This window comes from Hemiscyllium ocellatum, chromosome 31, assembly GCF_020745735.1.
Source record: "Hemiscyllium ocellatum isolate sHemOce1 chromosome 31, sHemOce1.pat.X.cur, whole genome shotgun sequence".
NCBI classification, from domain to species: Eukaryota; Metazoa; Chordata; class Chondrichthyes; order Orectolobiformes; family Hemiscylliidae; genus Hemiscyllium; species Hemiscyllium ocellatum.
The window spans coordinates 18,778,517-18,794,199 of record NC_083431.1 but is presented as its reverse complement, the minus strand read 5'-3'; the positions used below and the strand labels follow the sequence as shown (position 1 = coordinate 18,794,199).

Sequence of the window (15,683 nt, the reverse complement as noted above, 5' to 3'; positions counted from 1 at the left end):
ATTCTCCAAATGCCATAGTTTCCCAAATCTCATTTTCCGATTATTAGTCCAAGTCTCTAACTTACTTATTAACTCAGTAAAATAAATTCAATGTTAGCTAGCATTTACGCTGAGTGAAATGTTGTGAGACGAATGAACTATGGATTGACTATAGATAAAAATCTAAAGAAAACCTTTGCATCATGGCTAGAATAATTATAGTATACAAACACTGAAAAACTGCATGTAAAATGATTAGTTGCTACATTCTTTAAAAAGTTATGTTTACATGTTTTTCTGTGAAAACTGGTACTTTGTGAACCATCTACTCCAACTTTTCCTGAAAGTTCAATACTTTGCACTAAATTTTATGTAGTTCTGTACGTTCAACCAAATTAGTTACTGTATCAACTGAACTGTTTCACAGTTTGATATATCACAGCTATATGCTGTGGAAGACAGCTTAACAAACTTTACACACACTAGTTTTCCACCTAAGAAATTCCGGATAGTCTGACGAGTCCACTAGGAGAAAGTGAGGACTGTAGATGCTGGAGATCAGAGTCAAAATGTGTGGTGCTGGAAAAGCACAGCAGGTCAGATCTGGGAGAAGGTGGAGAGGAAGAGGAGATGAGGAAACTGGTGAAATCGACATTGATCCCATGTGGTTGGAGGGTCCCAAGGTGGAAGATGAGGTTCCTTCCTCCAGGCTTCGGGTGACTAGAAGCTGGCAGTGGAGGCAGCCCAGGAATTACGTGTCCTTGGTGGAGTGGGAGAAGGGGAGCTGAAATGTTTGACCACAGGGTGGTGGGGTTGTTTACTGCATGTGTCCCAGAGATGTTCTTTGAAAATTCTGCAAGTTGGCGTCCTGTCTCCCCACTGTAGAGGAGACCACATTGGGAGCAGCAGACGCCAGAGATGAGGTATTTGGATGTGCAAGAAAATCTGTGCTGGATGTGGAAGGATCCTTTGGGGCCTTGGATGGAGTTCAGGGGTGGGTGGGGGGAGGGGAAGCCTTGGGTTTTACACCTCTTTCGCAGAGGCAAGGGAAGGTGTCGGAAGTGGACGGTGGGTTAGATGGGGGGCATGGACCTAACAAGGGGGTTGCAGAGGGAATGGTCCCTGCAGAATGCAGATAGGGGTGGGGAGAGAAATATCTCACTGGTGGTGGGGTCAGTTTAGAAGTGGCAGAAATGGTGGAGAATGGTGCATTGTATCTGGAGGTTGGTAGGTGGAAGGTGAGGTGAGGAGCGGGGGGGGGGGGGGGGGTCTGACCTTGTTGCGATTGGAGGGGTGGGTTCAAAGGTGTAGCTGCAGGAGGTGGAGGTATTGTGCCAAAGAGCGTCATAGACCACGTGGGAGGGAAATTGCAGTCCTTGAAGGAGGCGGCCATCTGGGATGCACTTTGGTGGAATTGGTCCTTCTGAGAGCAGATGCGGAGGAGGAATTGGGAGTAAGGGATAGCATTTTATAGGAGGTAGGATGAGAGGTGTAGTAGTCCAACCCACTAGCCCGTCCCATCATATTTACCTTCTAATTTATTGTTACTTGACACAAAGTGGAAGAATTTAAAACAAAATATTTGAAAAGGATACTGGCCAAAGAGTTCACTTTGCTTTGTATAGACTTCAGCATTCCTCGTTGTGATGTCACATTTTCTTTTGTTGCCATAGCGATGCTAAAGAAAGAAAACACATCAGATCATTGCTAAGAATAGCTTGCTTAGCCTGCTGCAATTTCTGAGCTGACCAGACAGAAAATCAAAATATACACTGTAGTCTGTTTCTTTGATAAATGCGACACACACTAGTGCACAAGGTATTCCCACAGCTGCTCTCATTTCCAGCTTCTTCCAATTAATCTTCATCCTTCTTTCTCTTTACTTACCTGTCGGCTCCTGCACCAGCATACAAAACATGCAGACTCAGCACTTTTCTTTCTACATTCACAATCTAAATTTAACCTTTGTTACAATCCAGTGGGACCAGCAATCTGATGAGGACAAAACTAGAAAATTCTCTACACCAGCTAGTCTGTACGTCCACAATTAGTTACAAAGCAATTTGACAACTCATAACAGTGATGCATTTATGGCTTTATGTCTAAAAATATGTCCAACTGCTCTCTACATCAGTTCTTTACTATCACAATGCCAACTATGTATCTGTGACTCTATGTTAGGACTTCAACTATTTGAAGTCATTTACAACTTACCAAAATGAGAAAGAAAGCTATATATTTAAATTTTACTGAAATACAAACGTGGGCATCATTATAAGCAATGTAGATGGAAGCATGAGGTTAAAAAATACTGGTAGATAGGAAATCTACCAGTGAATAGGAAAAACTGGGCAAACAGATTTTATGTCAACTAAATGTGAGGTCATCCATTTTGAACATAAGATTAAATAACGTATTTCATCAATGGAAACGTGATGATTCAAAGAGACTTGGCAGTCTAAATATATAATTGTCACAAACAGGTAGAGAAAATAATTAAAAAGGATAATGGAATGCTGATATTTTCACCTAGAGGGCTAGAATACGCGGAAGTGTAAATCAAGCAATATAAAGTCCTGATTAAACCCGGAGTAATGTGGTGCTATTACGTGTACCACACTTGTAGAATGTATTAGTCTTGGAGGAAGTGCCTGTCGGCATGCCAGAATGACATCTGGTCTCCAAGGGCAAATTACAAAGAGGTTATACATCAACTACACTTTTGCTTCTGGAACTTTGAAGGTTAGAAGTGATTCGATCAAGGGGGCAAAGGGGACAGAAACTATTTACGCTGGTTGGGGAATTGAGGACTAGGGGACTATCTGAAATTGGAACCATTTCTTTCAGGAGTAAAGTGAGGAAACACTTCAGTGCACAAAGGATGCTAGATGTTTGAACCTCTACACTGCAAATGGCAATTGATTGATCGACTATAAATTTTAAACCAAGACCAATAGATTTTTGTTATTCCAAGTTATTAAAGGAAATGGGATGAATAAGAACAAAGATTTAGATTGCAAATCGCCCATGGTCTTGTGAATGGTGGAAAGGTTTGAGGAGAAAGCTTGTCTGCGCCTGTTCCAAAAACACTAAGAAATGTTAAAAACCTTTCGCAATTTGCTGGTTGGGGCGGGAGTTTGTGTAGAATGCATTTCCTTCTCCTATGAAAAGTCACTACAGTCAGTCATTCCACTGTAGACATACACTAAACAAAGATAAGGTCCCACATAAGGGCAGGAATTGATAGGACTGTAAGATACACACCTGATGACTGATTATACAGCTGCATAACAAAAACCCAGGAGGAGTTTGTCTGTTTACCACTTATTAAGTCCAGATTTGAGGCAAGGTTCCCCAATTTGTTACAGCTCCAGACACATAGCCCAAACTATGACGATCCCATGAGGTTAGGGGCAGGGGGAGGAGGAATAAAGAAGTGCATATATAGAACAAGCTGCCAGAGAAAGTGGTGGAGGCAGGTACAAATACAACATTTAAAAGGCACCTGGATGTGTATATAGGAAGTGACAATATTTCAGTTGAATAAGGGGAACTATGGAGCTATGAGGGAGGAGCTGGACAAAGTTCAATGGTGCAATCCCCTAGCAGGGATGGCAGTGGAACAACAATGGCAGGTATTTCTGGGTATAATGCAGAGGATGCAGGATCAATTCATTCCAAAAAGGAATAAAGATCCTAAGGGGAGGCAGGGGTGACCGTGACTGACGAGAAAAGTTAAGGACCATATAAAGACAAAAGGGAAAAAGTATAGCATAGCAAAGATGAGTGGGAAATCGGAGGACTGGAAAGCTTTTAAAGAACAACAGAGGATAACTAAAAAGGAAATACGCAAAGAAAAAATAAGGTACGAAGGTAAACTAGCCAAAAATATAAAGGAAGATAGTAAAGGCTTTTTTAGGTATGTGAAAAGAAGAAAAATGGTTAAGACTAAAGTTGGGCCCTTGAAGACAGAAATGGGTGAATTTATTACGGGAATCAAAGAAATGGCAGTGAAGATCTGTCTTCAATGTGAAAGACACGAGCAATCTCCCAGGATGCAATAGTGGCTGAAGGACCTGAACTGAAGGGAATTTATATTAGGAAGGAAATGGTGTTGGAGAGACTGTTAGGTCTGAAGGCTGATAAGTCCCCGGGACCTGATGGTCTGCATCCCAGGGTACTGAAGGAGGCGGCTCTAGAAAGAGTGGATGCATTGGTGATCATTTTCCAATGTTCTATAGATCCAGGATCAGTTCCTGCAGATTGGAGGGTGGCTAATGTTGTCCCACTTTTTAAGAAAGGAGGGAGAGAGAAAACAGAGAATTATAGACCAGTTAGTCTAACCTCAGTGATGGGAAGAAAGCAGGAATCAATTATAAAAGACGAAATTACAACGCATCTGGATAGCAGTAACAGGATAGGTCAGAGTCAGCATGGTTTTATGCTAGACTAATCTTCTGGAATATTTTGAGGATGTAACTCTGAAGATGGACATGGGAGATGCAGTGGATGTAGTATACCTGGACTTTCAGAAAGCCTTTGTTAAAGTCCTACATAGGAGGTTAGTGAGCAAAATTAGGGCACATGGTATTAGGGGCAAAATACTGACATGGATTCAAAATTGGTTGGCTGACAGGAAACAAAGAATTGTGATAAACGGCTCTCTTTCGGAATGGAAGGCGGTGACAAGTGGTGTGCTGCAGAGATCAGTGCTGGGACCGCAGCTTTTTACAATGTACATTAATGATATAGATGAAGGTATTAAAAGTAATATTAGCAAATTTGCTGATGACACACAGCTGGGTGGCAGGGTGAAATGTGAGGAGGATGTTAGGAGAATACAGGGTGACCTGGACAGGCTAGGTGAGTGGACGGATGCATGGCAGATGCAGTTTAACATGGATAAATGTGTGGTTATCCACTTTGATGGCAAGAACAGGAAGGCAGATTACTACCTAAATGGAGTCGTTAGGTAAAGGGGCAGTACAACGAGATCTAGGTGTTCTTGTACATCAGTCAATGAAAGCAAGCATGCAGGTACAGCAGGTAGTGAAGAAAGCTAATAGCTTGCTGGCCTTCATAACAAGAGGAATTGAGTATAGAAGCAAAGACGTTCTTCTGCAGCTGTACAGGGCCGTGGTGAGACCGCACCTGGAATACTGTACGCAGTTTTGGTCTTCAAATTTGAGGAAAGACATTCTGGCTATTGAGGGAGTGCAGCGTAGGTTCACGAAGTCAATTCCTGGAATGACGGGACTATCTTATGCTGAAAGATTGGAGCGACTGGGCTTATATACGCTTGAGTTTAGAAGGCTGAGAGGGGATCTGATTGAGACATAAGATTATTCAAGGATTGGACACTCTGGAGGCAGGAAGCATGTTTCCGCTGACTACAAGTCTCCTTCTTTATTCACCCACTTGTTTGGTTAGTTGCAATAAGGTTATTTTAAAAAGGAATTCCTTTCATTGTGGATACCTTCGTGAGAGCAAATGAACTTATGTTGCAAAAGGAGCCAATTTAGCCAAGCTTTCATAAATTAACAAAATGTGAGATTTGAATTTCTAGATTCAAGAAAAAATATCACGGCAACACACACACATTACAAATTAAGAGACTTCAAAATAAAGTTAAAACTGATATACAAATCAGAGAGCAGAGTAGTGGGTGGGTGTGAGAGAGACAGACAGACACAGAGACAGAGAGAGAGATGAGAAAGAAAGAGGAGAGAGAGATTCATCCTTTTGTTACCTGTGGTGCAGGGACTGGCTGTTCTCAAACCAAGGCTTCCACAGCAGCCTAATAATAATACACAAACTAATGCTGAAGTTCTCTTTTAACCCCTTTTTATATATTCCTAGAAGGGGAAACCACAAAAATATCAGCAGAAACTCTCTGCTCAAAAGTGCTATAAAGTACCTTGCTATTTTAACTATGTAAATTATAAAATATTGGTTATAGCACAATTTATTAAGTGACCAAATGATCTTTACACTTCCACATCAGGAGAAGCCAAAAATATTTTTTGGAGCTGCTTTTGGGACAAAAGGAGTTTGCTTTGGCACCTAAACATTATGCCCCTGAAAGGTGCTATAAATGATTTGGTGCTCAAACGTTTTCCAAAAACAACGAAAAAAAATTAGATTAGGCAAGACAGAATTGAAAGTAAAAGTGAAATAAAAAACCCAGGAGACAGAATAATGCAAAGAAGCACAGTTAGTATGTATCAAAAATGTGATTAAGATGGGGTTATTACTATAGAAAGACATTGATGTGTATTATTGTGATAGTTGTACCAGCCTCAGTTTCATGCAATCTGAAAGGTTAGAAATACCTGCTCAGGAATTGTAAACAATGTCTCAGACATTACTTCTCTAATTACATTTAACTATGTTCCTCAGCTAACTACTCAGTTGACACAAAAGTTACATATTAAACAGGATGTTTGGCACAGTCACTGCTTTTTGGCGTTTATGTTCTATATGAGCATACAGATGTATTTTGATACCCAGTTCCCACATATGTTCAATATCTTTGTCTACCTATCCAATCTAAACATGATTGAAAACAATTACACACAATCGCTAACCTTGGAAGTGAATCCACAAACTCTCAACTGTTTTAAATCCCTTCCATTTGAGTTCACATCCATCACTCCTCATTGCTAGAATGAATTTGTTTGTAGTTACACATTATTTTGTTTTTATAATATCTCAGGAAACAATCATTTTAAGCAATAATCTTCCGATGGAAATATCTGTTGATTTTATTCAGTGTTTAATAAAGCAAATCCATTTGAATTTACGCAAGTCATTTTAGAAACGGAAACATTAAAGTAGCCCAGTATGGATTGAGTGCCTAAAGACTTTAGAAATGAACTGTCAATGTCACATGTACTTAACTTTCCAACGACTTGTCTGATGCTGTCTATGGCATGTACTGGATCATTCAGGTCCATCTTCCTGATATAGCCGATAATTCCATTATATACTCTCCAGGAACACCAGGGGCTTCATTTTAACTTGAAAACACTCTTGTTGATAAAAATCTTACACTAAAATATGCAATTTGCTCAGGAACTTTTATTGGTTTGTAAGACTACAAAAGGAAATTTTGTCATCTTTCCTTTACAAAACAATGATTTATGCTATAAATGATGTCATGAATTCCCTGGTAAGTGTTTGCCAGCTGCCAAAAATCTAAAGTCAGCCTGCCCCAAATTTCCCTGTAGAAATTTCTATTATATATTGGTTGTAGAGCTTGCCATAAAATACAACTTAGTCCATAGCAGTTGAAAATCATTACTATATTGAAAATAGCTTAATGTGCTTGGACTGGAAATATCAGAACTTCTCCACAGATTTACCACTGAGTGTCTCAAACTGCACTTCCAAGTAGTTCTGAAGCCGTGGCTCAGCATGCTGGTGCTGTGGAAACTGTTTACACACAATGTGCAACAATTTCTGATGTAAAGAAAAAAAAGCTTGTATGTTACAAAGAGTTAATCAGAGTGGGAGGTGGTATGGAACATAATCACTGCCAAAGACAAACTCTGCCAAGTTGGCCATTTCTGTACTTCAGAGTTTTTATAGTTCTCTGCATTTAAAAAAAAATTGCATGTACAGGAAAGGAGGACGGATTTGGGAATCGATAATGTTCTTAGACCTTGAAGAGACAGATTTAAGGTGGGACAGAAATCCGCATGGTCAGAGGGTCAAGAGTTAAAACTAAAGAGAAGTGCTGCAGGGGAAAGTGAATGCTGATAAGGCAAATTCTGTATCTTTACACTACTTTGGCGCATTGAGTATTTGGTTCAAGTCGTTGAACATCTTTTTCAAATAATAGACTTTTAAAAATAATTTGGATCCATATTTTAAAATGAAGAACTTATAGTGTTGAGTAGTAAATCATCCAGTTACAGGCAAGCAATTATTGGTTGCCTGACAAATAGCTACCTTGCAATTTTAAATCTTGTTTAAAGTGAAGCCATTCATTTATTTTAGCTAAAAGACATACTTCGATACTGTATAGTCCTGACAAAGCATTTTCTTCAGTTTATACATAAACAGTCATTCAGACATCATGCTCTCCAGTTATGCAGCTGGTTGCTCAAAGTAAAAGCCAACCTTTGCTATCTTTACAAACTATACCTTTACTACCAACTGCAGCAGTCAAGCAAGCGTCTTTACATTCAACACTTATCATGGGAAAACTGCTCAAAGAATGACATCCAAAAATGGAACGATTCTGCAAAATTGATTTTTGAAATTCAAACTCAAAAATGATCAAGGACTCTCAGTTGGAACTGAATGGTATACAGCAGCCAAACCATTTCGGCCCAAGCACATGCTTGTTTAAAGAGAAACTACTCGGGCATCTAGAGAATCAGAAACAGAATTTTCTGGAAAAGCTCAGCAGATCTAGCAACATCTGTGGAGTGAAATCAAAGTTAACTTTTCAGGTCGAGTGACCCTTTCTCAGAACAGTTCTTTTGATTTTTTTTTTCTCTGGAGAATCAGAATGGTTACAGCACTAAGAGGAGGTCATTCTATCCAGTGAGTTTGCACTAGTTCTCTGCAGGAACACATCATTCCATTTCCCAGCCTTTTCTTCCCTGTAGCCCTTCTTCCCTCCTCAGTTGCTTATCCATCTCCCTTTCGAAAGTCATGACGAAATCTGCTTCCATCACACTCTCAGCCTCTGCATTCTAGGTCCTAACCACTTTGTGTAAACATTTCTTTCAAGCTTTCTTTGGAACTTCTGTCAGTTACTCGACAACGATGCGCCCTCTGGTCTTGACCATTCCACCATTAGGAATAATTTCTCTCTATCTGTGCTCTCCAGGTCCCACATGAGTTGGATTATTTTATACAATCACGCCTCAACTCTCTCTGCTCGAAGAATTATGCCCACTTTTCCAAGTAACGGACGCCCTTCGCCCTGGAACCATGCTGTAAACCTTTTCTGCAATCTTTGTAAAACCTTCACAATTTTATATAACAAACAGTAGAAGAACATATGGCCTAGTGAGCTGGCTTCAGTGATCAACTTGATGATTAGTCTTCTGCTTCAATGGTCAGGCGTTGACAGAAGGATGGAAAGGAAATAAGATGGGTCAGGTTGTGGGTGTGGGGGGGTTGCAAGAGGAGATGTTTGGAAAGCGACAAACAAGGTGACATGGAGGAGGCAAGGGTTGGCAGGGGTTGGCAGGGGAGAGGTGAAAATGGACAGGGAAGACAGCAGTAAGGGGTAGCAAGGCAGGGGTAGTCTGGGAAGTGGGCAGGAAGCCATGGTGGAGGTCCAGAATACAGAAGAGAGGAGGCTACAAATGTGGTTTTCGAAAAGGTGGGGCAGGGGATGAAAACAGGGGAAAGAAAGAGAGAGAGGGGGAGGGATGCTGCAAGCAAAGGGATAGAGGAATGTTGCAAGGGGGAGGCTGCAAAGTTGAATGGGAAAAGAGGGAGGCTGAAAAGGAGACAGCATACATTTAAATCTATCAACAACGAAACGGTCAGCTAACAAAGAATCAGGAAAACCTGAAATCGCAAAAACAGTGAATTCCTCATAAGTAAATATGCATTGTTGAGATTAAGGCTACATATGTTTAGCTATTACATGGGGAAAACGTAACAGATGTTATTATAATAAACACATTCTCAATTGTTCAATTTAAATTTGAGGTTGAGATTTGAGAGGTAACAAAACAGACACTAACTGTTTAGTTCAATCTTCCTGCTTTATGTCTATGATATAGAAATACATTAACTATGGCCTCATTAGTTTGTGCAATGGATGTTTAGAACAAAGTAGTACAGTACAGTAACAGGCCATCGGTCTTTCAGGATCATCATGCCCTAACTAAATTTAAAAACAACAAATTTTCTGTCCTTATTTGGTCTGTATCCCTCTATTCCCTCCCTATTCATATAACCATCCAGATGCCTCTTAAATGTCACCAATGTGCCTGCTTCCACCACCTCTTCTGGCAGCATGCTCTAGGCTTCTACTACTCTCTGCATGAAAATTTTCCCCCACATATCTAAGGGTGAAGTCTGTGTGTGTATATGAGGGCATTAGTTATTGTAAAAAAAAGCAAGTTATGGCTATTGTATTGAGCCAATTTAAATACTGGTGTTCAAGAAATTAATGCTTTTCATGTACATTATGGCTTTGAGCTTAATGTAGGAATGACATTTTTGAGAGTATTGATGAATTATTCTAGTTCTGCTTCTGTGCAAGCCCAAATATCTATGTCAATAATAACACAATGTTATTACTATTAATGATTTAGTGAGAATTAAAATGACAACAAAAACCTCAAAAATGCCCTTGAAGATAAAGTTTAAAAAATTGTACCCAAGTAATAGAAGAGAATATTTGGAAAAACATTATTTCTTTAAAAAAAGCAAATAATTCTAACCGAGCAGTATGTTTCTTAATACTTGAATGCAAGATCTGCATTTATTGGAGACGGTCCAAATTTCATGAATTGTCAAGTTAATTAATTCAGTTTCTTGATTAATCAGATGATAAACATCTCCCTGGTTTAACAACGGAAAACTTTCAGGAAAATATAGTTTCCAAAAGTGATCACAATCACTTCATTAACAGCTGTGATCACTTACTGTCCAGGTCATTAACAAAGCAGTAATACAAACACAGCATTATCAAAGATGAGGTCTGGTGTTTTTAGCAATAACATGTATAAAGACATAATCTTGCACTTCCAAGATACAATGCCATTAGTTCAGAATCAATTTGCTAATAGTTTATTAACAAGTACTCTTTTCGACTTGATTCTAAAATCTAGATATCTAGAATGAAAGTGTCAAAAGAACCTGACAATAAAACGACTGTACTTGCTTGAATTTGAATAAGTTAGGTTGCTGTTTTTGACTGGCACCTTTTTCTCTCTATGACATTAAGGTCGATACTCTGAATTGTTAACGTTCCAGTACCCTGCATGGTTTTCTCTTCACAGACAAGCAGCAAAGCTTTTCTCATAAGCCTGCAAATATTTCTGTAGTTGAAGCAGTACAACTAAATACACTGTGATAAGTTTTTGTAGGCAAGCAACTTACGTTCCACACAAGCTGCCTCTCAACCTCCTTAATCTAATCTTAGGTACACGTGAGCCAACAAGATCTTACAGTGATAAGTTAACCAGTAATGAAGAAACATTACTATTTGGAACAGATGCAAGAAAGGACTTGCAATAAAAACTCAGCAAAAAGGGTGAATTGTGGAAAAAAAATAGAACAGCAATGTCATCTCAGAAATCAGAGTCCGGGTCAATTTTAATACCACAGGATCAAAATAAGATTCAGAGCAATTTTACCCCTCAAAAACGTTGTAGGTCGGTGTAATATGTGTACATCTGAGGGCATAGTTATTTAGACTCAAGGTTAAGTGTATGAAAAATACTGCTTCAACTTCCATTTACTGATGATTATGTCTGCAGTAAGTGTGTATGGTTGAGAATCCTATCAGATCACATGGATCGGTTGGAGTGGCAGTTAGAGGCAAGAAGGAATTAATAGGAGTTAGGGGGTGGGATACATGGCAGTTATAGGAAGGGAGAAAAACTGCAGATACAGTCAGGTAGATGGTTACCATCAGGATAGGTAGGTGCGGGAAGCAGGTAGTGCAGAAATTGTCCGTGTTTGTCCCCATCTCAAACAAGTATGTTGTTTTGGAAAATGTGGGGAGGTGATGGACTCTCAGGGGAATGTAGCATGCACAGCCAATTCTCTAGTATGAGGCTGGCTCTAATGTAACGAGGAGTAAGACAGGTTACAAGCAGTTGATTGTGATAGGGAACTCTCTAGTTTGAGAGACAGACAGGCATTTCTGCAGCTGACAGCAAGAAATCAGAATATTGTCAAAGGGGAGTAGGACCAGCAGGAGATCATTGTACACATTGGGAGGAAAAAGGATGAGATTCTGAAGGGAGAATGTAGAAAGTTAGGCAGGAATTTAAAAAATAAGTCCTCAAGGGTAGTAATATCTGGATTATTCCTGGTATTACAAGCTAGAGAGGGTAGGAATAGGATAGAGCAGATGAATGTGCGGCTAAGGAGCTGGTGCAGGGAGATCACGTTTTTTGATCACTGAAATCAGAAGGATGGATTGCACCAGAATTGGAAGGGGACTAATATACTGGCAGGGAGGTTATTAGAACTGAGAAGATTTAAACTATTAAAGGTGAAGGTGTGGGACCCAGGGAGATAGTGAGAAAAGAGATCAATCTGCAAAAGTGAGTACTGCAGGTGCTGGAGATTAGAGTCAGGAGTGTGGTGCTGGAAAAGCAGAGCAGGACAGGCAGCATCCAGGGAGCAGGAAAATTGATGTTTCAGGCAAAAGCCCTTCATCATCAATCCGAGACTGGTATAGTTCGGAAAAGGAGCAAATCAAACAGTCAGAGCAGTAGGAACAAAGCTGAGAACGAGGTAGGACTGATGAATTAAACTGCATTTATTTCAATGCAAGAGGCCAAACAGGGAAGGTAGATTAACCCAGGACATGGTAAGAACATGGCATTGGGATATTATAGCAATTTGAGATGTGGCTCAGGAATGCACAGGACTGGCAGCTTAATTTTCAGGATACAAATGCTACAAGGAAGGATAGAAAGGGGGTGCAAGAGAAGAGGGGGAGTGGTGTTTTTGATAAGGGATAATGTTACTTGGTGAGGATATCCCGAGGAATACATCCAGAAAAAAGTTATTTGGGTGGAACTGAGAAATAAGAAAGGGTTGACCACATTACTGGGAGTGTACTAGAGCCCTCCCATAGTCAGTGGAAAATTGAGAAACAAGTTTGTAAAGAGATCGCAGTTATCTGTAACAATAATTGTGTGGTTATGGCAGGGGATTTTAACTTTCCAAACATAGACTGGGACTGCCATAGTGTTAAGGGTTTAGATGGAAATGAATCTGTTCAGTGTGTACTAGAAAACTTTCTGATTCAGTACGTAGATGTACCTATTAGAGAAGGTGCAAAACTTGACCTACGCTTGGGAAATACATCAGGGCAAGTGACTGAGGCGCCAGTGGGGGAGCATTTTGGGGCCAGCAACCATAATTCTATTAATTTGAAAATAGTGATGGAAAAGGATAGACAGGATCTAAAAGTTAAAGTTCTAAATTGATGGAAGGCCAATTTTGACAGTATTAAGCAAGAACTTTCAAAAGTTGATTGGGGGCAGATGTTTGCAGGTAAAGGAACGGTTTGAAAATGGGAAGCCTTCAGAAATGAGATAACCAGGGTCCAGAGACAGTATGTTCCTGTTAGGGGAAAGGGCTAGGTGTAGGGAATGCAGGATGAATAGAGAAATTGATGGTTTGGCTAAGGGAAAGAAGGAAGTATATGTCAGGTATAGACAGCAGAGATTGAGTGAATCCTTACAAGAGTGTAAAGGCTGTAGGAGTATACTTAGGAGGGAAATCAGGAGGGCAAAAAGGCCACATAAGATAGTTTTGACAAACAGAGTTAAGAAGAACCCAAAGAGATTTTATAAATATTTTAAGGACAAAAGGGTAACTAGGGAGAGAATAGGATCCCTCAAAGATCAGCAAGGCAACCTATACGTGGAACCAGACAAGATGGGGAAGATACTAAACGAGCATTTTACATCAGTGCTTATGATGGAGAAGGATATGGAAGCTACGGAATGTGGGGCAAATAGATGGTGACATCTTGAAAAAATGTCCATATTACAGAGGTGATAGTGCTGGATGTCTTAAAATGCATAAAGGTGGATAAATCCTCAAGACCTGATCAGGTGTACCCTAGAACTCTGTGGAAAGCTAGGGAAGTGATTGTTAGGCCTCTTGCTGAGATATTTGGATTACTGATAGTCACAGGTGAGGTGCAGGAAGACTGAAGGTTGGCTAACACGATGTCACTATTTAAGAAAGGTGGTGAGGATAAGCCAGGGAACTATAGACCAGTAAGCCTGACAAGGGTGGTGGACAAGCTGTTGGATGGAATCCTGAGGGACAGGATTTACATGTATTTGGAAAGGCAAGAACTGATTAGGGATAGTCAACATGGCTTTGTGCTTAGAAAAATCATGTCTCACTAACTTAATTGCGTTTTTTGAAGAAGTAACAAAGAAAACTGATGAGGGTAGAGTGGTGGACATGACCTATGTGGACTTAAGGTGTTTGACAAGGTCCCTCATGGTTAAGCAAGGTTAGGTCACATGGAATACAGGGAGAACTAGCCATTTGGATACAGAACTGGCTCAAAGGTAGAAGACACCGGGTGGTGGTGGAAGGTTTCTTTTTAGACTGGAGGCCTGTGACTAGTGGGTGTGTCACAAGGATTGCTGCTAGGTCTACTGCTTTTCATCATTTATATAAATGATTTGGATGGGAGCATAAGAAGTATAGTTAGTATGTCTGCAGACGACACCAAAATTGGAAGTGTAATGGACAGCGAAGAAGGTTACCTCAGGGTACAACGGGATCTTGATCAGAAGGGCCAATGGGCCGAAGAATGGCAGACGGAGTTTAATTTAGATAAATGCAAGGTGCTGCATTTTGGAAAAGACAAACCATGGCAGCACTTACACACTTCATGGTAAGGTCCTAGGGCGTGTTGCTGAACAGAGACCTTGGAGTGCGGGTTCCCAGTTCCTTGAAATTGGAGTCTCAGGTAGACAGCACAGTGAAGGTGGCTTTTAGTATGCTTTTCTTTATTAGTCAGAGCATTGAGTACTGGAGTTGGGAGGTCATGTTGCGGCTGTGCAGGACATTGATTAGGCCATTTTGGAATATTGTTTGCAATTTTGGTCCCTCTCCTATTTGAAGGATGTTGTGAAACTTGAAAGAATTCAAAAATGATTTACAAGGATGTTGCCAGGATTGGAGGGTTTGAGCTACAGGGAGAGGCTGAATAGGCTGGGGCTGTTTTCTCTGGAGCGTCAGAGGCTGAGAGGTGACCTTATTGAGGTTTATAAAATCATGAGGGGCATGGATAGGATAAATAGAAAAAAATCTTTTCCCTGGGGTGGGGGATTCCAGAATTAAAAGGCATCGGTTTAGGGTGGCGGGGGGGGGGGGGGGGGAAGATTTAAAAGGAACCTAAGGGACAACGTTTTCACACAAAGATGGCGCATGGAATGAGCTGACTGAAAAGTGGTGGAGGCTGGTCCAATTATGACATTTAAAATGGTACCTGGATAGGTATATGAATAGTAAGGCTGTAGAGGAATATAGACCAAGTGCTGGTAAATGGGGCAAGATTAATTTAGGATATCTGGTTGGCATGGACGAGTTGGAGCGAAGGGACTGATTCTGTACTGTACATCTCTATGACTCTGAGAAAAGGTTGTCAGAGGCTGAGGGGTGACCTTGTAGTGGGCAATGGATAGGGGGAGTAGCCAAGGTCTGTTTCCTGGGATGCAGAGCACAAAGCTAGAGGGAATAAGTTTAATGTGAGAGTGGAAAAACCCGAGGGGTACCTTTTTCATGCCAAGAGTGTTGCTTGTATCGGAATGAGCTGCCAGAGGAAGTAGTGGAGGCTAGTACATTTAAAAGGCATTTGGATAGTTATATGAATGGGGCAACAATGTGGCTCAGTGGTTAGCACTGTTGCTGCACAGTGTGATTATCTGTGTGGAGTTTACACATTCTCCCCTTGTCTGCATGGGTTTCCTCCAGGCGCTCTGGTTTCTGTCCACAGTCCAGAGGCGTGCAGG

General features: G+C 40.6%; 1 protein-coding gene across 2 annotated transcripts in view; it reads right to left on the bottom strand.

The window, feature by feature from the left end:
* The window catches only part of gosr1 (golgi SNAP receptor complex member 1), a 108,516-nt gene that overhangs the window by 3,301 nt on the left and 89,532 nt on the right, over positions 1 to 15,683 (bottom strand). For both annotated transcript variants that reach the window (XM_060847895.1, XM_060847896.1), the window contains exon 8: positions 1,575 to 1,657. In XM_060847895.1, the coding sequence (XP_060703878.1) occupies positions 1,575 to 1,657 (83 nt within the window). The remainder of the gene's footprint in view (positions 1 to 1,574; positions 1,658 to 15,683) is intronic.